At 31.9% G+C, this 25427-nt stretch overlaps 1 protein-coding gene across 2 annotated transcripts; it reads right to left on the bottom strand.

Annotated features, from left to right (window-relative positions):
• Positions 1-1603: 1603 nt before the first annotated feature.
• LOC101219671 (LEC14B homolog) lies at positions 1604-9989 on the bottom strand. 2 transcript variants are annotated; one of them, XM_004148829.3, is made up of 10 exons: positions 9761-9989; positions 8898-9421; positions 8451-8570; positions 7619-7696; positions 6751-6927; positions 5388-5465; positions 4892-5067; positions 4497-4655; positions 4045-4105; positions 1604-2087 (listed from the first exon to the last, which is right to left on the bottom strand). In XM_004148829.3, exons 2-10 carry the CDS (start codon positions 9321-9323, stop codon positions 1896-1898), a joined length of 1467 nt encoding a protein of 488 aa, XP_004148877.1. In that variant the 5' UTR covers positions 9324-9421; positions 9761-9989; the 3' UTR covers positions 1604-1895. The 2 variants fall into 2 exon arrangements, with proteins under 2 accessions (XP_004148877.1, XP_031744780.1); XM_031888920.1 differs by lacking the exons at positions 1604-2087; positions 4045-4105 and adding an exon at positions 4117-4423.
• Between the last annotated feature and the right edge of the window lie 15438 nt (positions 9990-25427).

Raw genomic sequence — 25427 nt, 5'->3', positions numbered from 1 at the left:
TGCCCAACAATATCAAAGTTGTTTCTTACACTTGAGGTTGTAGGGTGTTAGATGAAACACATTTATTTTCTTAATTACTACTTGGTATATATATTTATTAAGTTGTATGCTTTGCTCTTATTTTGAGCAACCCTAAACATAATTTCTTTGAATACATTGTGCTAACTTTTTCAATAAAAATTGTGTCGATTTTCTTTCCATCTAACTCGATATTTGTGCTGGGTTAATACAATTTCAATTCAATACAACGAAATCTCCCATAACAACTTTATTTCTTGTGTTTTTGCTTTCTATAAAAGGCTTGTCAAAATCACAATAAATGCTTTAAGAACAATTTTCGAAATCACTTTTGTGTTTACTTTCAAAAGTATAATTGAATGGACTTATTTTCTAAAAAAAACATAAAACCAAAAAATAAAATAGTCAAAAGAATAACGACGAAAATTATTGTGCTGAAAATTATTGCACCATCAAACCATATCGAATCCAAGTTTGTGACATTTTTCTTTGACAACTTCCCTATCTTTGGGATAAATATTTCTCAGCTTAGAAACAAGAAGATGGATATATAAATAATGCATTCATGAGGATTTTGAGCCCCAAAAAGGTGTAATAGTAATGAGTATTGCTTTGCTTTCACAGGAAATTGAAAGCAAAAATGCAAATAATTGGTTAGTAAGTTTGGTATGTTCAATCATATTATTAGATTTCATATTTCAAGTAGGACTTGGACCAACTACATTCAATTATTTCTCTGATTCAAGAATAAATAGTGTCACCAAACTCAATAATGTGTCTTTTAGCATGAAAAGACTATGTTTTTTCTTTCAACTTTGAGTGCCTTTGATGTAAAGTTAAAAACGAGTGTCCAGCGTACATGTTACGTGATAGGAGGCCTAGCTAGATTGACATTTGAAGCTTGGGACCCTACTCGACTGACATATAAAAAGTAATAGTGGTTGTAGCACGAGTTTGTTTCCTGTCGAAAACTTGGCTAACCTCAAATGAACCCAGACCTCTAGGCACTATCTAGCAGTAAACATTCAATCCTGAGTAGGAAAAAGTTAATATACTATTTTAAAACAATTGTTAATTTGAGGTAAGTTGGGTATTACTAAAGTTGTCCCTAAGGATGAATGGAAAATCAACAAATCTCTTAAAAGTAGTAATCCAGCTATGATTCTATAAATCTTTCTTTTAAACAAATCATTCCCCTTACTTACTCATCTATACAAATTTAAGAAGTCAGTAAAATGTAAGTTTAATTATAAATAACGAACCTATAGTTTGGAAAAGAAAAACTGGAATTTAATCTTTATGATTGGATAAAACTTCATGAATAGTCTCTACAATCTGAAAAAATTACCATACATAATGTCTATACTACGAGAACTCTTTAGGAAGGTTTTATCAAATCATAAGTACTAAATTCTAATTATAAACCAGAGGAACTAAACTCTAACTCTACCCGGATACCAAAATTTCGATATAACCTAAAATGTAACAGAATCTCACACAAAATCTTAATTCAGAGGGAGGCACTTGTAGAATCAAGAGCAATAAAAAGTTCTCCCTACTCTAAGAGGTAAAAAAAAGGGCTAGAATTAATAAAACACTGATGCTATGCACTTTTCATCATTTTGTTGAACACTATTTATACACTATATATATCATATTATTCACATAGATTACAGACAGAAACATTATATCAAAGATTCGTTTCAAGCATGAATGACAAAATATTGCATCCGTGAGAGATTAAAAAGCATACTAAATACTAATTGCATCTTATTTTTGACAGTAAGATAGGATGCATGCATCACATTGCAAGACTGTATTTTGCCAAGCTATGAAGGGCAGGAAAGAGCCTGGCTTACAATTTTCTACAGCAGTCTTCAATAGAAATGTCGTCTACGGACCCTCTTCTTGTTCGGAGGAGTCGGTGCTTCACCACTGCCTGGAAATTCCCATTTAACTACATCCCCATCCCATGAAGAGCTTACAAGCATTGGATATTGTGGGTGCCAGCTACAGTCTCTTACAGGTGATTTGTGATGCTTGAGTGTTGCAACTAGAACTCCAGTCAACTGCAAGGATACACAAACAAGAAAGATGGTGCAAAAATAAGAATAATAAGATACATGGTATACAATTTTTCGAGGACCAGAAAAATACCCAACTCTGCCTATGGTTGCATTTTTCTATGACCAGATATCCCCATTTTCAGTTATTGAGGGGTTAAGAAATGTTAGCCCCTACCTAATTTTCCATCTGATGACTGATGGTTTGATAATATTGTCAATCATCAGTATCTCAGGTAAATAGTCAACCACTAAATTAAGTTCTAAATGGATAGGTTAGTGTATGTATACTCTTTACTCTTTAGTTTTTAATACATATTGTCAACTGTCGTTCTCACGTGTGAGCTTGGAAATTTATGCAATACTTAAATGGAGAAAACTATTGATACTAGTTCAAGAGAAATAACATTTCAAGAATTTGAGCACACGATCCTTCCTCCAATACCCCGGGTAAACGAATACTGAGCTCAACAGCTTAGCTAATATTTAAATTGATGGTGAATTTTATATTTCCAATATTTGCTCAACACTTTCCTCACCTGTGTTCACCACAATAACCACGAGTGACTTAAGTAATTCCCTCACTAGTGTTCAGCATAATTACCACCAAGTGATCTAACAAACAAGGAGTTGCATGAACTTTTAGCTAAACTAGTGATTCAGCTATGGCCCGTACCCTAGAAAATCAGCCAGAGATTTCAACGAAGGCAATAGACTCAGTCCACAAGCCAAGAAAGTTTTGAACCGAAAATGAAAATATTGTTAAGTGGAAACCAAAGGAAGCAGAATTGAAATATAAAAGAAAACGGAGTACAACAATTTCCAATATCTGGGATAACTAGGAAACTAATAGGAAGGCTATTATGGTTATTATTGGGGTATTAAGGGAATATCAGTAGTTACTCATTAGCCATAGAGTTTGTTATGAGAGTTTTGTTAAAGATAGGTGGGCTAGAAGGTTGAAGGCAGGCAATTGTTCCATTGAATCAGAGCTTGAGTGATGTTTAGAGAGGGAAGGTCCATGTACCTTAAATTACATGGTTTACTTTTATATTCCATCAAATGTTTGGTTTTATCATAATTTTCTATCGAGGATATCAAATTAGAACGACGAAGAGATCTCACAATCCTCAAATGAGGAATCAATCTAAAAAATATTTGGAATCCAATTCAAGAATGGTGAACCCAAAGAGATACCATATTGAGGAACATGGTAAGGATCCTACGTTGAAAAAACCAAGACCTCACATTCTGTATAAGGTACAAGGTTTACTCTTTCCGTTGCCAATTGATCTTTAGATGGAACGTCACATTTATCTATTGTAGCATCAGAATTGTATTTGAAAGGAAAAAGAAAGCTATCATGTCCATTCGTTGTCAAATGAAATCAGATGTTTCTCTAATATAGTATCAGTAGGATTCAGTAAAAAACAATAGAACCCAATCTAAAATGTTGAACACAAAGGGAAGGCATGTTGAGGATCACATGGAACAAATGGAGAGGTTTTACAATCATTATTAGATACCCAAGTTACTCCTCCTATCAATTGGTTTTCAAATGAAACTTCATGTTTACCCATTGCCTCTCCTTTGAGCATTCTCACAGAAACTATTAAACCATCGCCTATCTTCCTCCCCGCCACAAACTCACTCCTACCATGTTTATACTCTTAAGAATTACCTCCCATGGCACTCCCAACATGTTCTTTTACATTTTCACATTAGTGGTACCAAAAATTAATTTTTCCAAGTGTGCAATTGGACTAATATTCTTATTTTATCTTCTTAAGGACGGTCAGAACTATAAATGACTCCCAGGCTCCAACTTCAACTTGAAACCTCAAGTGAAAATAAGATGCATACGACCTTACTTGAATAGGATCTGTTCTTCAGGTTGTATAACCATGTCCTTGAGTTCTAGAGTGAAAATAAGATGCACAAAAACAAATGTCAAGTGACTTACCAAATCATAGATATAAACACAAGAATTGTGAGACCCAGTGTAGATGTACTTCTGACCGGTGCTGCAATGATGAAAAATAGACGAGAATCAATATATAGACAGTCTCGACAATTAACAATCTTAAACGTATCTAACAAGATAAATAGTAATTCGAATTCACAATAAATAAGGTCTATTTTAAAATCAAGCAAAGTAGGAAGATGAAGCCGATAACAAATAAAATTAATGGAGGTCAGCTACTTCCCTTGAAACAAAGCTTAAATAGCATAGCACAAACTGCTGCATAACGCAAAACTTCACAGGAAATATTTTGATTCAGCAGAGCAAATAGTTAATGTCTCTCAGTCATACTACGCAAGGCAGACAAAGGAACTCCCTCCTATGAGTTCCCAAACTATTAGTCAAAGATCTCTTAAAGCTATAAATATGCAGTTGCAGTCACAAAAGCTCACCTATATTCCGGGGAGAAATAACAACGAATAAGTGTTCGCAGGACTGAGTGACCCTTGTATGTAGCGAGGGATCGATCACGTGGATGCATCAAATTTTTTGCATGGGGTGGATAATCCATCCACCTGTAGTCCCAATCATAATTTCTAGGCCTATTGTAGCTGGAACAAAAAGGAGGGTTGTTCATCAATGAAAAGAGTTTCCCTTTTAGGAAAGATACTATACTATAATTAATATTCACGAAAGCTCGTTGGTAGTTGATGTTTTTTTTTCTTTTCTGACATCATGAAACTAAGCTCAGTTTCCTACCATCAAACGAGAAGTAAAGACCCAGAATGAGTGATTAGAAAACGTACAAATAGAGTGTATATTTAGAGAGTATCGAAACAGTACATACTGAGTAGCATTGTTGGACATCTTTCTGATATCCCAAAGTTTGATGGTCTGGTCTTTACCATTGGAAATTAAATATCGACCATCCCCACGACTATCGATGAATGTGATACCTTCTACGTGTCCTTCTAGAATCCCTGCAGCCTTCCCTTTAGATATAAAGCAGCGTCTGTCCCACACCTACAGCGATATATCTAACCTTTTAATCCTTGGAAAAGAGCACATTTTCCAAACATGAAATCCTCAAGCTCACACACTTTTAGAATTAGCAAATAGTTAGTTGCCTTAGGTGATTAAAACCATTGGGTTCAACTAATTCCTAAGTTACAGAAAAACTGATGTTGCAAGGCCAAAAATCATTTCTCCAGGATTCATTCAAAAAAAAGGTTGGAAAACTATTAAATAATGGAACAAAAGACTCTGAAATTCCTTCTAAACTAAAGTGGTCAATCTTTGACAAAAAAGAGCGAAGTATCCTTAAAGTTGCAGGGGATTTGTACCTTACAGAAAGTATCATCACTTCCGGAATAAACCAGATGGCCAGTTTCATCAGCAAAACATACAGTATTCACATCAGACTGTTCACCCAACAAGAAAAAACTTAGAATGACAAGAAAATTTATTATCAAATAATCAACAGAAACCTCAGCTGGTGCATCATATGCAAAGATTTTCTCCACAGTTATGTTTAATTTAACAAGATGATAAAGTGAAGTACAAGATGATATTTTCCGAAATAAAATACAAGATGAATAAGAGGCTAGGTGCAAGAGAAGGAGAGTTAATATATTAACCAGTTGGAATCCTCTTGAAGTTACAGTAACCAATTCTTTGTCTGTTTCAGAAAGGTTCTAGCCTATAAAATGCTATGTTAGCACATCTTGCAGGTTACATAAGGTCAGTAGTTGTTGGGGGGAAATAGTTACGGTGCTTTAAAATTAAAACAGATAAAAATGAAGCAGAAAGGAAAATGAGGAATAAAAATATACTTTTCTGCATCAATATTTAAAATAAAGAACATCTTTTAGAAACTATTCCAAAAAAACACTTTGGGAATACACAAGAAGCTTCCATCATAAACATGTTTCTAACCATGTACCACAAAGACCCAAGTAATTTGGAAAATTACATAAATACAGTAATAGATATTCAAATTAGACACGCAATGTTGATAGATAGGATGAAAACTGTCAGCCATATCACCAATCATCAAATCATCTCACAACCAGGCATTACAAGCTATGGTTAGCCATCACTTGTTGATAAAATCATAAAATCCACTACAATATTGTGAATCAAAATGTAATGACTGAGAAATAGATTTGAACAGTCATTTCTTCACTAGGTGAGAGACCAGGAATTTGTCTTCTTTAACTGTCTGTTAGTAAATGGAAAAAAGGAATTCAGGCTGCTGATTTTTTGTTGATGTCATCTTGTAAGAAAGAGTCTTGTAATTAATCAGTAGTTGGAATATAGAAATTAAGTACAACTAAATTCTCGCAATTATTTGCAAGATAACTTTTCTGCATAATTTTAAGGTCAAGTAGCCTATCAGGTTGACTTTAGAAAATTCTCAGTACATGTTCCTTAAACAATACAGCCAAAAATTAGATAATTCAAAGAGCAAGTAAGAACAAACCAATCTACTCTTTCTTCTTCTTTTTTTTCTAACAATTCGATATCATAGATTCTTATGAATATAAGAATTACAACAGTTTGAATCATTAAAATGTCTATAGTTCTTGTTCTTTTCTCTTTTTTTCTATGCATGCACCTCAAACAATAAAGCAAAATATTGGAAAAGATTCTACAGACATATGAAGCATATTGAGTAAAGACAAGATAATGATGAAGAAACATTACTCGGTGAGCCAAAATTCGAAGCGAAAGCTTATTAGTTTCAAGATCATAGACATATATTGAATCGTCGCTACTTCCAGCAACAAGTTCTCGTCCATCTGTTGAAAATTTCACAGAGAATATTCCAAAAGAATCTCTTCCATCACCATGTGCACAGAAATCCAATCCCTCATGAATCTCCTGCATTATTCATAATACAAAAGTGAAGAAAACAATTTAATATAGAGAAAAGCGGAAATCAATATGACACAAAAAATCCAGATTTCCAATAATCTTAGTCAAATAGATTAAAACATACTATTTGTAACCTTCTCAAGGAGGAAATTTCAAGAGCCAAAAAGGTAGGAGGATGGCTGAGTTCAGGCCAAAACCATGAGACTTGAATTTCTAGTTCTATAGCATTGCTAAATGAGGGTGCCATGAGGCAACATGCTCTCTTTGTTCCATTTTATGACATCTAACAATTTATACTTGTACAAGAAATTAACATGTTGCAAGATTAGTTGACTTATTAGGCTTGGTACAAGCACCATAGACTTAACACCCATATAATTACAATGCCGATATGATTGTACGTTCAAAATATTCCAATAGTCTTAAGAATATCAATAAGTAATCAGATAGTTGAGAGATACCAACAGGCAACAACTAAAGTAGACTTTTGTTGTTGTCTTCTTTTTGTAGTTAGGATACTCTCAAACTTTCCCATGTGCATTAGGTAAACAGTTGAAGCATGGAGAATCACAATCAATAAAACAAAAAGACGGACAAAAATCTATGTCATTTCATAATATGAGTTTAACATCAAGTAAAACTACATTTCAATAAATAGTATCGTCAACTGAATTCCAAATTTCAGCAAAATACATACCGTAACATTTGCAAGAGACTCCGTTTCAGCAGATGTCACATTAACAATGTGGATGATCGGTGACATGCTGGCATAGACCTAAAACAACAAGGCCAATAAATTAGATAACTCGAAGACAACGCTATATTCACTCCACATTCAGATATCATCCACTCATATAACTGAACTCTATTACAATAGAATAATAAATGCATCCTGAAAAAAAAAAGTACGTGCACCAACCATTACAAAGGAATCGTTCCCATTTTATCTCAAAGGTGGAGCTGTATTATTAAAATGTAGAGCTGAATAACAACATAACTATGTCTAATCCAGTACAAGGATACCAAAATTAATTGAATTTCAAGCGTTTTCTGAAAAATACACTGAAAAAGAATATAATTCCCATTAAATAATATTAGCAAATAATTTGAACTGCAAAAAAAGAAAAACCCTGCTCCATCATGATTTATGCTACTATAATTTGGAAGTTGTCTCTGTGTGCACAGGATCCTTTAGTGGGGTTTCAGTGTATTGCAAAGAAACAAGGTTTTCAACCTAATCATGAACAACCAAAATACTGTCATCTTGAATGTTGTTAACGGTCAGGTTCATTTATAATTTATCAAAATTAACCAAATAAACAAAAACCTTAGCAACCCAACAGGAAGATTTTCTTCAAGGCTATTTAATAATCCAAGCACAATAATCAACTAAGACATGTAACACATTACTGAGTATCCCCACAAAAGGTGAGATAAATAACCAACAAGCTATTTTATGATGACACAGTGTCACAGAAACAGAAACCTAAAAGCTTAAAACACGTATAACTTATCAAGTAAGCACTTACAAGGTAACGCTGGTCAGGAGAAAGTGACGTATCTGTGATCGTCCACCGCAAACTTTTTGCAAGAATGTTCTTTTGAACTTTCCACCCACTATCCACATTATATATTCTAATGTGACTCCCCTGCCAACAAATGTCCTCGTAAGTAGTTAATAGTTATAGTACAAAGTAATAATCTCCCAAGAGCCAAATTTTCAACAGAGAAAATAAAGGCAGTACAAGGAATCAAGGATTAGGCACATTAATGATTTAACACATTTTAAGAATTGAAAACAGGAAGGGAATAATAATTATCGATAGTAATACCTGTAAGAAAAATTAAAGAGAGAAAGGGAGAGAAAGAAAGAAAGAGCTGCAAAGCAAAATTTCTTCACCATGACCATATTTCATCAGAAGCCACAAAGAAATTTCACATAATTACTTTTTTATACAAGCGTTGCATGGAGGTACCTGAAATCCTGCAACAAATAGGGAACCGTCTGATGAAAACTGCGAGACATAGGCTCGGCTAGTCATTTGATCCACAAGCCATGGACCATTAACAGGCAAATATCTGCTTAAAACGTGACAGCAATCTCCAGCTGAGAACCTCCCCTTTCCTGAGTAGTTACACTCCCGACCTGCCAACATTTTTACAGGGGAAATATATACCTCCGGCTTCCCAGGCAGTACTTGACTTAAATGTGCACTTGGTCCTGATTTCATTCTAGTGAGCTGTGCAATTTCATCATCTAAATTATTCAAAGGTTTATTCGACACTTGAGCTTCACCCGATGCACTGGTACTCATGTCACCATCACAGTCAGAACCAATTTCTAGCCTACTCAAAGCATAACCCATGTCACCAATGATGGCCCAGCTTGGAATACCATACATTTTAGTTCAATAACACCCTGTAATATGTCGATCACTACACTCGTAAGACTTTAGATTCACCTTCATCTGAACTCCAACTTCATTCCATAACTGGTTTCCTACAAACCAAACGTTCCAAAACCCAGAAAAAAAAACACAGATGCTCAATTAAGAAATATCCGGAAAATTCATTAAAAAAGAAACAACAACAATCAAAAAAAAAAAGAAAAAAAAAAAACGAAATCAAAGCCTAATCAGGTCCCATAAGAATAACCCATATCCCCAAATCCCAATGGCTATCTTCAATTATATGCATATGGGTAATTTACATCCATAATCCATCCCCTAGATTGACATTCTTCACTCTAGGAAATGAATTTATCAATACAAGTTCAATTCAATTAATCAAAAGTCATGCATATAACTCGCAAGGAGAAAGAGAGGGAAGAAAGTCTAACCTGTGTGGTGGTGAAGATGGAGATATTGTGAAGAAAATATCAGTTCATCAGTTGAAATTCCTATGGGAATTGGATAACGAGTGGAGTTTGGTTGTGGGTTATGAAGGAAATAGTTAGGTGCGGTGTGGACGATTAATAACTCTCCGTTTCTCGTGTTTGAAGAAGCGCTTGGTAAGTCGGGATTTTGTCTCCCAGCACTTAAAAGAAAGCGCTTTTGTGAGTTTTAACTTTCTATTTTGGTATCGGTTACGTTTTTATCCATTTGCCTTTTCTCTCAGATTTTCTATTTCTTTTTCCAAAGGTTTATACCATTTTATTCTGAGTGTCAATCAATCAAAGGTCTAACATGTGAATGTTTGATGGACATGGAAATGTCAATTTTTATTTCAATATCTACTGTGGATATATCTTATTTGATCTTCAATTGCTTCCATAAAAAAAAAAAACTTCTAACCGTACACGCTATAAAAGTCTAATAAATTTAGGTGTTCGAGAGTTACAAAGAACGTACTTCTTTTATTACAACAACTACAAAGTGAGGGTTGAGACCCCTATCTCCCGGGAGTTACATCATGTAAAAGTTACAAAGTCAAGCACACTTCCATATTAGTATGAGCTTGCTTTTTGTCTTTGAATAATAGTGACACATGTATTTATACGATAATTAACCTATAATTCTTGTATCTTCTCAAATCTAAGTTAGAGAGTCGAACTAAGTTGACCTTTCCTAATTCTTTAGAATATGAACGTGCATGTTACACGTTCCAACTAGCTAAACAAAAAGCAACCAGTTTGGTCCTTATTTAATTTCCACGGTTTCCTAGCCAAGGGCATGCATTTGGGATAAGGCTAGCTCATCAAAGTCCAAATTCTTATTTTTCCTAAACCTAATTCAACTTCTCGAGATTTGCCTTTTTTTTTTTATTTGGTGGCTTTTGGATTGAACAATCTCCCTTATGGCCACTGATAAGAATACTCATTATTAGAAAATTTGTTGTAAATGATGAAACTGCTAAATGTATTTACAAATATAGTAAAATTTCATGATATATTAGTGATAGACGCGGGTAAACATCTATATGTTTCTTATCCTTTATTAGTGATAAATGATAATAGGCTACCAGTGTTATCGATATTTTGTTATATTTATAAATATTTTGTTTCATTTTGCTATATTTGAAAACAACCTTATTATTATTATGATAATTTATTTCATTTTTTCTTAATGTTTCATCAACTTTTTTACAATATAATGGAAAATTCTATTAACATTTTATGTTGTTGTAAAAGTATAACCTATCAACATGAGTAAATGATGGTGGAAATATTGATAGGTCGACAAAAACTTAATGCCCTAATAAGACAAGCTAACCATTTGAAGAGGTTGCACAACATCGAACCCATAGTTTTTGTGTCATTTTTTTATGATAGAATATTTGAAATCATATTAAATAGTGATTACTTATTCAAGACATACCGATTTTCAAATCAAAATTATCTTATAATGTTTAAGAAACAACCCCGTTATAACGATCTTATTGGATAATTTTTCACTCTATTGTTTAGACAAAGATCAACTAAATGAATGAAAGAAATATGTTGATAGCAAAACTAAAATTCAAATACTGTATTGCTTGTAAACAAGAGAAACCCAAAATCTATACACTTACAATTTGAGTGATATACAATGTTGTTGTGCCATTTTGAGAGTGAAATGATGAGGTCAAATTAAACCTAAAAAGTAATAAGCATCACAATTTGTTTTAATAAGAAAATTAGACATTAAAGGAGTGGAAGAGATTTGTCCACAAGTCAACCTCAATGAACTCCCAAACCTCTAAAACAAATCATGTTTATCATATCAAAAACATAATTTTTCACTTTGGTATGATAAAAATGATTGTTTTTAGAAATACTTTCTTTTTGCCGTCTATCTAAATGGATCTTTTAAGTGTCTATAGGTATTAGATATATTAAAAATGACAAGTTGAGAATAAGATTGATGAATACATATGATATTTGTATTTATTTTGGTAAAATTTATATTAATTGTGATATAATATTCAAATAAACAAATGCAATTTCATTGCTAAATATAGATTAATTAATTATAACTAAGAAATGAAGTCCACATTTTATAAGCTATGATATGACGTAGGAATATCTCAACCACAAAACGAATAGTCATGTAGACAATTATATATTGTCACAAAATTAATGCTCAAATAGAGACACTTACAACCCCACAAAACATATATCTAACTTTCTTTTATGAAATTAATCTTATAAATCTTAACAATTATTTTTAAAAAATATTTTTAAAAATAGTAAAATAAATCAAAATATAGCAAAATTTTAGATTCTATCACTAATAGTCTTCGATCACGGTAACATATCAACAACTCTTTTTAAAAATTTCCCTATTTTAAAAACTATAGTAATCTAAAATTAAATATTAATTAAAACTTAACTAAAACTATAAACCTAAAATGATTTAACAAATCAATTCTACATTTGTAGTGAAAATCATTTTTTTATATAAGTAAACATTTAGAAAATTCAATTCAATTTGATTTTAATTATTTAAAATAATTTTTTTATTAGGAGTAGGTTAAATAGGTCTCAAACTCTTTTGGATTTTAGTCCAAATTTAATATTTTGAAATTAATTAAATGGTGAATAATAAATTTCTTTAAAAATATACAATTTGTATTTCGAAAGTTTACAGAGAAATGATATAGATAAAGAAAATAAAATTAAACGATAAACAATAAACTAACTTTGATGACCAAAATCTAAAATATTGTTAAAGAGTACATGGATTAAATCAAAAATTTAAACTAAATTATATTATTATTACTAAAATATTATTTTCAAATTTGTTCAATTTTATTACTTTTTAGGAGTATTTTCACGGTAAATTTAAAAAATATATACCTATCATGATTTTTGTATTAAAATTACTATTTATCATTTAATCGATTACAATACAAATTAATTTGGAGCAACTAAATTTAAGATATTTATTTATAACCAATACTTATGAACAACCTTGTGTGTGGTCGGTGGGACTAAACTGAGTCATTTTCTCATTCGGTCACCATTTTTCATTATGATTCCCTCCACCAAACCGACAGAGCTGGTTTGAACAGGTGACCATTTCTTCTTATTTGTTAGATATTATTCTTTTAGGATACGTGAATTTGGCTAAGGATTCGTTTGTTTCTTTGGGCATTCTTGCTTTTACATGTGACTGTTCATTTCATCAGAATCTCTTAACTTCCATTCTAAAAAAATTTATTCCTTTTTGCTTCTGGGTTTCTTTTTGGAGCTCCATTTGAGCAATCAACATGTTCATTTATGGCAAATTTTCTTTCCATCTTTTTCTGGGTGTGTTTTCTTATTCTAGATTTCTTGTTTAGTTTCACGAATCATTGGAGTGAGGATCTGATACCATGTATAAAGAAATATTTCATGAGTTTGTAAGTTCCTTTTGGGCCTACATCCTTTTCACCTAGTTTCATATGCAAGTTTTTTTTTTTTGGACCACATTGAATTTATTAAATTGTTACTCAACTTGAATTTAGATCATATACTAATTGATATTCATTATCAACAACTGTTGCTTTCAAGAGTTACAAATGGTGAGGATGTAAAATAAATAGACTAGATACTGTAAAGGACCCGTGCAAGATGTCACATTCATATTGAGAGTCTATAGCTTCTCTCCCTTTTAGACAAGTTATTTATCTTTGTATCATCTATGTCCTCTCTCTCTTCAATTTGGCTAGATGAATCTACAGGTTATTATGCTTAGTAAAGTGGGTTATTGTGCTTAGGAAAGTTGGGTAATTGACTGTTTAGAATTTTAGTGATCAGTTAAAGGTCATATAATCGAAGTCGTCTTTCTTAAGAGAATACCTTATTCAAGTTCAAATAATAAAAAAATTAGTTCATATGCCAAACACATTATTTTATTCCCTTATCTCTCCTTTCATATTGGCATCTAAATGCCCACTTACTGCCTTTGTTTTCTTGAAGAAATGCATGCAAAGGAAGATTGTACCTAAATCATGATATTAATTGCAAAGCATGGTTGTAAAGATTGAAAGATATTGCAAAGGAAGTTTCTAGTTTGATTATGAGTGATTTATATTGTTCCCAATACCATGGAGGCTTGTGTAAAGTATCAAACTTCTTTTTGTCCTCTTTTATTGTTTTCAGAAGGAAACATTTCTTCTCTTTCCTTTTTGGACTACAAGAGCTATCAGATTGATTTAGTGCTTCCACCTGTAGTTTTTGTTTGGGGAAATATTGTCCATCTCACTTTTCAAGTGTTTAAGACCTTGAAACTACCTTCCTCTTTTGATTGTAAGGCTTATGGATATTAGAGAAAGTGACCTTTGAGCAAAAACTCACCTATTAACATTGAAGTGACTTGTTTTGGAGGAAATATGAGTTTTCAAGCAAACATGAGATATTCAAAACCTTCTATAATAATACAAAATTATTGGTTTGTTTTCCTATCCTAGTTAGCAACACTCAATAAAACAACTCACTTTCTTTTTCTAATTTGGCCCTTTATCACAAATGCATGAGTTATCTTCTTTCTTTTTCTTTTTCTTTTGTTACTTTTTTAATTGTTTTAAAAATGAACAAGCCATTATTTTTCTGTTTTCTTTTAATAAATAAATAAATGAGCTATCATAAGTCAACTAACAAATTGCTCATTTCTGTGTTAAATAGTGGTGAAGTAGTTGATTTTCCATACATGCATGCTTCTAAATTTTGCTTCACAAAGTAGGAAGAGATTGTTGAATTCCCCAATTATCAGGCTGAGCTTGCTAAATCTCTAACCAACAAGTTATGTTTGATGAATTTCGTCATCAACATATTGAGTATGAAAGAACTTTCATTGAATACATGATTTCATTAAAAGTTCATCTAGCACATTGCATTTTTATTTCTTGATTTTGATTGTGTCCTGTAGTTTCGATTTTACATGTATGGTTCGTTCTAGATTTTGCTTTTGGATCTAACTCTACTAGGTGATTTTGGTTGCAACTTGTGCTTCTAATTTATGATCTTACTCTGCTTCTTGTTGGTGAAGGTGATTGCATGGTTTTGGATCTAATTCTAGTTTGTGATTATAGGGGTAATAGCTATAGCATATAGTGTTGAATATATATGTAATGAGAAACCAAAAGAGTGCAAAACAAAAGGCCAATGGAAATACAGAAATAACCCAACCAAAGGAGCCAACCAACTTAGTAAAATATGCCTCTAATCCACTAGAATAAGACCTAACAGGTAATTAGGAAATTCCTTAGAGGCCAACACTTAAATAGAAGCTAGACTTAGTTGACGACCAAACCTCCTCCCGAACTCTTCTATATAAACTTTATAATTTCTTTCAACTTCCAAGCCAAAGGGCCCAAAAAACTGCAAATAAACCAACCTGCCATAAAACTGAACCCTTGTCTTGAAATGGCTAGGATCTCCTTTATTATAGAACTTCATTCCTTGTTAAGAAAATGCTAAACAGCCTTCTATGTAATTTGGTGAGGGACCGCTCAAAATACAGAAGTAAGAATTACAAAAGAACTCTCTAGAAAGGTCAGGGGTCAGATTACAAGAATCCCTACCCCTGGGAGTAAAGATGGAACTCCCAAGCAAAGAAAGGGTGGCCGAAACCAAAAGGAAAGGAAGAAGAGGTACTTGAATGATGGAGACATGGAGATCTAGTACAAAGAGGACTAGAGGATTGTTGCCTAACCAAGTGTCCTTTCAAAATTCGTTTGGACCCAGTCTTCACAAGGCATTTCACAGGATTGGGAGAAAAAAAGGGAACCCCAGAGATTATGTCTGACCAGTAGTTCTACTTGGTTCTTATGGTACTGACTTGTAGTTCTAGTTTGTATCTTTAAATCAACTTTCTCAGCAGTGATTACAGTTTTATGGTTCTGGATCTAGTTTTGGTTTTTGGTTGCAGTTTTTTTGTTTTAGATTAGGATTCTTGTCTTAGAATTCTGGATCTAATTCTAAATGGCGATTATTGGCGAGATTTGTAGTTTCAGTCTTTTATTTTTATGACATTTCCTAGTTGGTGTTTTGGGTTTTGTAGTTCTGGGCTTATTTCTAGTTTGTGTTACTTCTGATTTTACCCTTTGGGGATCAATTTCTACCAGTGGTCGTTGTTCCGGTACAAGACTTCTAGTTGATGCCTGATGGTTGTGTTTAGCTTCAAATTTAATATGAACTATTGTTATCAACAAAATCCCCCTATAATTCAAGGCTATGCTATGCGTGCTTAATGTAGGAGTTCTATAAAATGGAGGAAAAGAAGTAATGGCTTTGTTGTTGAACCTCATTCTAGGATAATCATAGAATGGGTGGTCGGATTTCTAGATTCTTTCTATTTAAATTAATGTTTTAGTCCTCTCTTCCTTGGGATCTTTTACACTTTAGTTCCTTTTGTTTAAAAAGTTCATCTTAATCCCTTATGTTTTAACATTTTTCCTTATGTCTTTTTAGTTAGTATTTTAAACGTGGTTGATTGTAGGGGGTGTTGCATGTTGAATTGAGGACAGAACAAAAATAAAATTGTAAAAAGTGAAAACGATGAAAATGAAGTTTAATTGAAAACTGTCGGAACAAAATGAGTTTAATATTAAAATTCGGTTCAAAACACTCAATCTAAGGATGAATTTTGGATTACATTACAATGCATTCTAATTCATTTACAGGTGTCCAAACATCTCTTCGTATTTCTAACCCAAAAATAATTTTAAACCCTAAACCCAAATTGTATGAGTGGGTTTAGTTTACAAGTTTTTGGATAGTCTATTTTCTTGACTCCCTTGGTTAAGAGTATATAGAACTAGTAGATCTAACAAATGTCAGGCAACTTGAACAATTTGGTTGGATCTAAGCTCTAAAATATCACAAAACCTAATCAACTCATAAATACCCCTAGCTAATGGTAATCTAACCTTCTATACCATAATACTAAGTGAGTTCCTTCCTCCAAATTTCTGTGAGTGTCGTCAACTTGTGTCAGTTTAGATCTAATAACATTAAATTGAAAATTTGAAAATTGTTATGATGTATGAAAGTTTGAAAAAGAATACAAACAATATTCTCCAAATAACCAGGTTTCCTCCAGCCAAGGAACAATAATCAATAATCAGATGTAGATCCATCCATAGCCTTCCTGCCTAATATGCTTCTATGTAAACTTCTACATGGAAGTGATTGTGCTTTTCAAATATAATATACTTTCCTGAAGTTCCTTTTACATAGCTCAAAGTGTTGTAGACAGTTTCAAAATGAGTTGTTTTAGGTACATGCATAAATTGACTTGCCGTGCTTTCGACATATAAAATATCAAGATTTGTATGAAATAGATTAATTAATCATCTAACACAAGGACTAAAACACACACCAACTCCAAGAAGGGGTTGACGAAGGGCCCAATTCAAATTAAGTACACTTAAAACTTAAGAGGGAGCATCAGTTCTAGAGGAGGCAGTATGCTGTATAGAATTCTCTATTTCTATCTTTAAGCAACCCATTACTCCTTTTAATCTAATGAGACTAAAGTATGGGTTCTACTAGCTAATTTCTATGAAACAGGTGATATTTTTTGTTCTAATGACCTGCCATTACAGTTTCAAGGAGACTTGTTGATATATGCATAGCTGGAGTCTCTTGGATGTTTTTTGTAAGTCTGTTTTTTTTTTTTCAACGGAAGTTGTCTCTATTAAAGAAAAAAGAGAAAAAAAAGGAGAACAAAACCACGAGGAATTTTCTTTTGGACTCTATCTTGAGCCTTTAAGCAAGAGTCCAGTTAGATAGGGGTCATTGATAGGTCACTTTTGAACTTCGAAATTAGTGCAAGGCTCTTGTCAAGGTCAATTCGGTGAAGAAACGACATTGTAAAGGATCGAATAGAAGATTTCCTACTCTAATACCATATCTTGTTAACTCACTGCTGAATCCAAAAGCTAAAGTTGCTTGGCTCCTCTAAATTTCATCTTTTACTCAACTCTCATCACTCTCCTAATATCTACTTTTGGGAATAGAATGAGCAAGAAACCATTATCTGATCAAGTTTATTCAAAGTTATTGATGATTATGGATTGCTTACTTGTAATTTATTGTCGTTAAAAGAGCCTATCCATTGGTTGCTGTCTAGCTAACTACCTGTTTCTTCCAGTAGTTGGGTGCCATTTTGTATGTACATGTGGCTTCATTTTGTTCGTTTTTTAAATAGCTTAGCCGACATTTTCACATGTCTAAGTTTTGTAGTAAATACTTTAGCTGCAAATATGTAAATGCATGGTTTGTTAGAAAAGAGATCAAGAGAAATGCGTACAATCGAACGATTTCTTTAGCTACATTCGAATAGTTTCTATTTCGTTCCTAAGTTTGAATATGTTGTATCTTTGAGTTTTATCTAACTCACTATATGTCTTGAACATAAAAGAAAAACAAGCTACTTTATTGAGATGACTTTTACTTCTATGGACTTTTTTATCGTTAGACACATCACTAATGAAATATTGTTTTATATCATTGGTGCGATGCATTTCTAAAGTGCTTCTTAATTTTATGACAAGTTGTCTTTTTGTTTTTTTTTAATATATTATATCATAGAAAATTGTAGAAACCCTTATTATCAAAGTACGAGAATTTGTAGAAAATAGAACCTTTGACAAAAGTTCGTAATGAATTTTTTCTTTTAGTAATTTCATTTTTTGAGAATAAATAATTTGTTTTAAAGGAAAAATTACACTTTTAGTCCTTTGATTGATTTAGAACATAAATATTTATACATATATAGGTTTGTTATATAATATTTTTATAATAACACACTCATGTTATAAACTTAACATAAATCATAGAAACTCAAGTTTTTGTATATCAAGTTCACCTATTTGATAAACTTTCACTGTTTTTAGGAGCAATTTTTGTGCAACTTGTAGAAGTGAACAATTATTTAATATCACTATTCATAATTTCATAGTTTTTGAAGGCAAGAGCAACCTCAATAATTTAAATAAAAGAAAAAGTAGGGCATTTCTCAAAAAGTAATTTGAAAAAAAAAAAAACTTCATCTTTGTAGAACACTATCAAACAGTTTCAACTTCCTATTCTTCAAAACAAAATTATTATTTGGTAAAATGAGAACATCAACTATATATATATACATGTATATGTTTCTGAATAGTACAAAAATGATTTGGCCATAATAATGTATGGACAATGGAATTTAGAAACAAAAAATGAGGGGAGATGGAAATGAATTGAAAAGTGGGAGTGTTTGTTTGGTGGGAAAGAAACATTTCAATAGTCTCCATCTTGGAAAAAGAAAAGGGGGAAAAAGAAAAACATAGAGCCAAAGAAATTCCCTTTCTTTTAAATGTCAAAAACCCCATTTTTGTCCATTCATTTATTTTTCCCTCTTTTACCAATCATGCATGCCCTTCAAAAGGGTTTCAAGTTCATGAACCTATTTCTCTCAAAGTCAATCCTACTTTCAACAAATTGTTCATTTGCTTTTAGAGGGTGGGAGGCCACCTCAACCCTTTGTCTTTTCATAAAAAAAAGAAAAATTTATTGTAATACAACTTAGGATGGAAGGATTTGACCTCGAGATTTCTTATCCTTGGATATATGAAGATGTCAATTGAATTTAACTCAACCCTCTTTTTCATTCTTAAGTACAATACGATAGGAAAGGTTCAAACTACAGATCTCGTGGATGTTGTCTCTCATATTATATGTTAATTGAATTATGCTTGCTTTAGTCCATATTTGTGATTTTTAGTTGTGTTTTGTAATGAGTTTGTAATTTGGTAGTCTTAAGTTCGAACCTTGTGTTGTATAAATGAAAGGAGAATAAGAAGATAGGAGCTTGGGTTACCTAAATTAATGTTTATTGGTTTTTTGGTTTATATATGAGTATAAATTGGGAGTTTTGTAAGTTTGAGTTTATGTAGTTTAGGAGTTTAGTCGAACAAACTCGTAACTTGGGGTATGAGAGAGGAACAATTGACCTAAGTGCAATTTCAATGGTTAGACACGCAAAATTTTCTCATATATGTGTCATATTGGGTCTAAATCTATTTCTTTTTATTTACTACAACATATTCTAACGAGAATAAACCTCGACGAGATCAAAAGACTCTCAAATTGTTTAAATTATACCTAGGTTAAAGGTTAACTTAAAGTTGAATTTCTTGAAATTTGACATCACAATTAGTTTTATAATTGATCAACACATATTCTAACCTAGGTTTAAAATGTAGATGTCAACCAAAATCTTGAGGTCTCAATTTTATGAAACATTTAATGGATATAATGATAAAATATACGTGTTAGATTAAAACTTATAAAAAATTATTAAAAAAAAATAAAAGTAATGATGAAATATAAAAGAAAAATAAATATCTTTCACTTCATTAATGTGATAAAAGGTTGGTTATTTAAATGTTGTTTGTTGTCTTTTCTTATTTTTCAACTAAGTTTTGTTAATGAAGAAGTCGATTCATCCATTATATCATCATCGATCTCATAAGTACATAAACTTCACACACCCGGGAAAGTATCGTGACCAATGTCCTCTTCACCCAATAGGGAAAATAAATCCAAAATCCCCTTTTTCTCCTCCAAGATTATTCATTAGCCATAATTAAGGTTATATCATTACTCCCACCTTTCAAAAAATCCAACAAATTAAAACTTTGCATGCCAATTTATACATTATGACATTTTTACTATTTTTCTCCCATGAAGAATTGAAAATATTAAATGATTAGCAAATCTTATTAGTAAATTCTTTTGAAAGAGTAAGACCATAAAGATTAGTTTTTTTTTTATCTAATTACTCAAAAGGAAAAAAAAAGACAATGAAAGAGACTAACACTAATCAATCATAACATGGTTCATCGTTTGGCTTGTCGCACACGAAAAACCAACCTTTTCTTAAGTCTAAATTTTATTAACTTCAAAGATTCATCTTCAAATACTAAAATTAAAACTAATAATAATTTTAAAATTGAAAAAATTATTTATATCACTTAGGATGAAGGAGTTTGAAGTTGTGTGAAGAATCCAATAAAGCCAACAATTAGAAAAGGGGGGAAAAAAAACCTAGAAAGCAATAATTAGGGAAAGAAATGAGGAAAAGAAGCAAATTGAAATAAGTGTTTGTTTAAATGGAATAATGATGTCTTTTTTTGTCTAAAACAAAACTAATAGGAAATTGAATATATATATACATTGGAAAAGGACAAAGAAAACAAAAGGCAAAGGAATAAAATGACAAAAGTTGGAAAGTTTTGGTGTAGAAAATTGAATTTATAATAAAAGTTTAAAATGATTTCCCATTGTGATTGACAGATTTGAAATAACACATTATTAGCATATATTCTCTATATAAAAATACATATAATTAGAAAGAGAAAACCTAAAAGAAAAGAAAGTCAAAATATATTGTTGTATGTTTAGGACAAGATTCTATGTCTTTGTCCAGAAGCTTAGCTGTTCCCATCTTTTCCAATGCCAACTTCAATAACCAATCCCATTTTGCTTCTTAGGATTTCCCTAACCCTTTCTTTTCCTACTTTGGATTTTTCTCACCTTTTCCACTTTCATTTATATCTCTATATTCAACTTACAATTATTTAACGAGTCTAAAATTTTACAAATTTACTAGACACGAAATTCAAAATTTACGTTGATCTTTCATTCTCCTTCAATCCCAATAAAATAGAAAAACAAAAGAGTAAAATGCACTTAAAGTCTCGGTTAGGTGTGTTGCATGTTGAAATTTGTGTCATAAAACTTGTAGTTTGTAGTTTAAAATCATACTCTATTCAATAACGATTGTAATTGAGGAATTATTAGTTAAATTGAATATTATAATCTTGAATCTAATAAACTAAGGTCTCAAAGCTATCTTTAGTGAACTTGAACTTTTTGTAGAGACATAAATGTGGATCAAGTTCAAGTATATAATCTAAACAGTTTATAGTATATGAATAAGGTTGGATGTATTATCCTGGAGACACTATGAATGCAGTTCGCTTTGTAGTTATTACAAATAATCTGATCGTGAACAGTTCATGTGGAGACATAAAAGTTGGGGCATCCTATGTAAAGAGTTTACATAAAACTAAAACCATGAAATAGTCACTTTTACGTTATAATATCGTTTACTGTATAAAACTAACTATTTCGATTATTGATGACCTAAGTAACTTAATCTTAATCTTGAGCTAACTATGAACTCATGTTCAAACAGAATTATCCTTAGATCTGCATAGATGGGGCTCGTTCAACACCAATAAGCCTTACTTTTCAAGGGCAAGACCAGGTGGATAACTGAGGACATAGGGTGCAAGACGAAATTCTCTCATGGTTGTTTCCTTAAGGTTAGTAGATAAGTTGTTCCCTTAAGGAATGAATTCAGGTCTTGAAGAAGAGGCCCTACCCTTTCATTGGCTCGAAGGGGATTTGGTTTATAGTTTTGACCTTAAACCAATTATTCAATAGTCAATTAGTAGGGCCTAAGGAGCAAGATGTAATCTCGAGGGTAAAACGGTATTTTGACCGAGCCAAACTAAGGTTATGGACAACCTGTGAAGGATTAACTTGTTATATTGAGAGAAGTGCAACTATGGGACTTAGTGAAATGACTTGTTAGTTAACTAATTTTCATTAGCTCGGTCTAAAAGAGTTTAGTTAGTTAATCTTTGATTGTTGGACCATATGATTTATAAGTCCACTAGGTTCCTCTACTAGTTCATATGGAATGAACTTGGAACAATATGTTGGATTAATTCGAATAATTCAAATTAGGTAAAGAGAGAGAAACTGACAAGTATATATGATATAACGATTGGTTATCAATTTAGAGATAGAGATTTACATTTAAATATTAAAAATATGAATGCAAATTCATATTCGAAAGTTTGAAAATGATAAAATTGGTCAAAGTTATAAAAAGTCAAAGGGCTGACTTGCTGACTTTTAACTTTGAACGATGATAAATTCAAACGTGATTTGAATTTTGAAGAAAAAAAAAGAATATGGATTCATACTCGAAAGATCAGAATTAGTCAAGACAAACAAAACAGTAAAATATCAAAGTTTGACTTTAACTTGAAATGACCACTTGAGTTGAATTGAATCCATTTATTTAAATTTTTTCTAAAAATAAGTAAAATGTTGATATATAAAGATTTCATTTCATTATTTTCATATATTGAATTAAGATTTCCAACTTTATATTATATATTATGAAAATTTTAATCCTAAAAAAGTAAAAGATTAAGGAACTAAGTAAAATTAAAAGAAACATATGTATATATAATTGTATCATAAGTAATAAAAAAGAAAATAAGTATAAGGTTAGGTTGGTTTGGACTATTGTAAGAAAAGCTATGAAGTAAGGGATCCCAATTGAAATGAGTTAATAATGGAAAGGAAAGGAAAGGAAAGGAAAGGAAAGGGTAGAAGTTGATTTGAGTTTGAATTGATGGGATTTAGATGTGATGAGTGTCCTAATAAATGACAAAATGAGCACATAAAAAAGGGAGGAAAGAAATAAAGAAAAAAACACTATTTGTTGTCCGTAATGAGAATACATCCAAAAGAACACCAGCCAACAAAGTTGGTGTTTTATGAGAAGGGGGTGTTTGTGTGGTGTGGCCAATGAAAAGGGTGTTTCTCGAGTTTGATGTTATCCTAAATGCCAAACACCCCTCCTTCCTCCTCCCCCTCCTTTCTAAGAATAGTGTTATAAGGAAATGACAAGAAATAATCAAATCAATGTTTCTAAGGATAGTGAAATCCATGATTTGGATATGTTGTCCAATCATTTCTCCCTACTAAAACTTTTATGCTATTTTTGGACGAAACGTGGGCGACTCATGTCCCTTTGACAACCAAACACACTACTTTTCTTTTCCTTCTTTCAACCAAACTAATCCTCTCCTTCAAATCCCAATTGCCTCTTCTAACACAATCATGAGAAGAAGAACAACAAAAGGGGACGATTATTTTTAAAAAGTTGTTTTCTAACTACTTTCTCTATCCCCATTAGAGTTATGATTCATACCTGTATTCTTTAGTTTTTATTCAAGTTATGTATAGATCTATGGTGGTTGAACGTGTGAGTTTGTTTGAAATGACATTTTAAAAGCTTTCAAAAGTGTAGAAAGTCATTTCAACTAAAACTTTGTCTCTTTGTTTTTCATTGTTATAGGTGTTTGAGTTGGTTTTTCCACTATCTCTAGTGGATTTGGGTTAACAAGAGAATGGAGAGGAAGGAGAGGATTTAATCCTAGTTTTGTAACTATCTTCTCTATTGGTACGAGTTATGTTAGGTATGACTTTGATGAATTTGAAAAGAAGGTATGCAAGTGGATTTTTTGTTCATGAAAAACTTAATCATATCGAGATCATAACATAACAAAAATTTAAGATAGTTATTGTTATTCAAACGAACTCTTATTCTTTCGTCTTCAACTATGGTAAGTGTTTTGGCTTAGAGATGGTTTTTACATCTATCTCAAGTAATTTTATCGAACTTCAGGCTATGCAACATTTGAATAATAAAATTTCTTGCGACATTTAGTATCTTAGAAGAGGGAGTCGTTACAGTGCCTACGTTTTGTATGAAACCTATCAAAATAGTTACCCGTTTTCAATTTGAACTATTGTGCAACTTTAAGTTGCCTTTCTATCTTGAAATACACTACCAAACTCTTCAACATTTAGGGAAAATAAAATCTCACCCCAACTAAGTAAATAGCCACAGAGAAAGGGGGAAATGAACAGTAGAGCAAATAAAACAAAAATGAGAAGACATACAGAAAGCTCCAATACAACTAAAGTCTTCAAACCCATTTTCCCCCATAAGTGAACATGCTAGTCAATCCTTACCCCACACACAAAAACACCCATGAAATAAAATAAAATAAAACAAGGAAGCAAAAAAGAAAGAAGAAGAAGAAGAAGATAGGGAAGGGAGAGCTAAAAAAAGGAGTACACAAACAAAAACCTTTATATTTTAGATCTAAATCCACATGTATAACATACAATTCACAAACAAGATGGACCATACTCCAAACCTTAGTTTGTGAAAAATTAGTGCTAATCAATCAGAATGCCCATATTTTTCTTCCTCAAAAGATTGATAAACCAACAAAAATTTACCCCTACACTTCACACACTCACTTTGTTTCATGGCTGGAAGAGTCAGGCAGGCAAACTTTTTGGGATTTATGGCATCTGAACTTTCTGCTCTTTCAGACTCTTCATTCTTCTCATCTCAGCTCTATGAATTTGGCCACTTAGCTCCTGACTATCAATAAGCAGCAGCAGCAGCAAAGAAGCAGAACCCCAAGATGTTAATTAAGTACCATAAGTGGTAAAATATTGTAAGTAAATATATATATATATATATATATATATATATCATATTATATCATATATATATAACTACAAAGCATTACAACAAAAGGAAGAAAAGAAACCCAAGTCATATATATGTCAAAGCTTCTGTTAGGTGTGGCAGCTTTTGTTTTTTTGTTTTTTTTTTTACTTTTCTTTTTCCTCTTTCTTGGGTTGTAAAGTTAACTGGTTGTATTAACAG

This window comes from Cucumis sativus, chromosome 7 (assembly GCF_000004075.3).
Source record: "Cucumis sativus cultivar 9930 chromosome 7, Cucumber_9930_V3, whole genome shotgun sequence".
Classification (NCBI taxonomy): domain Eukaryota; kingdom Viridiplantae; phylum Streptophyta; class Magnoliopsida; order Cucurbitales; family Cucurbitaceae; genus Cucumis; species Cucumis sativus.
This window is presented reverse-complemented; position numbering and strand designations above follow the sequence as displayed.

Excerpts from the sequence above, each read along its gene's own strand:
- LOC101219671 (XM_004148829.3), bottom strand. The coding sequence starts at position 9,323 with ATGTATGGTATTCCAAGCTGGGCCATCATTGGTGACATGGGTTATGCT. Across the intron at positions 5,068-5,387 it reads GTGATGATACTTTCTGTAAG|GTGTGGGACAGACGCTGCTT; the intron begins GTACAAATCCCC and ends ATATCGCTGTAG. Across the intron at positions 4,106-4,496 it reads TATTTCTCCCCGGAATATAG|CACCGGTCAGAAGTACATCT; the intron begins GTGAGCTTTTGT and ends TCATCATTGCAG.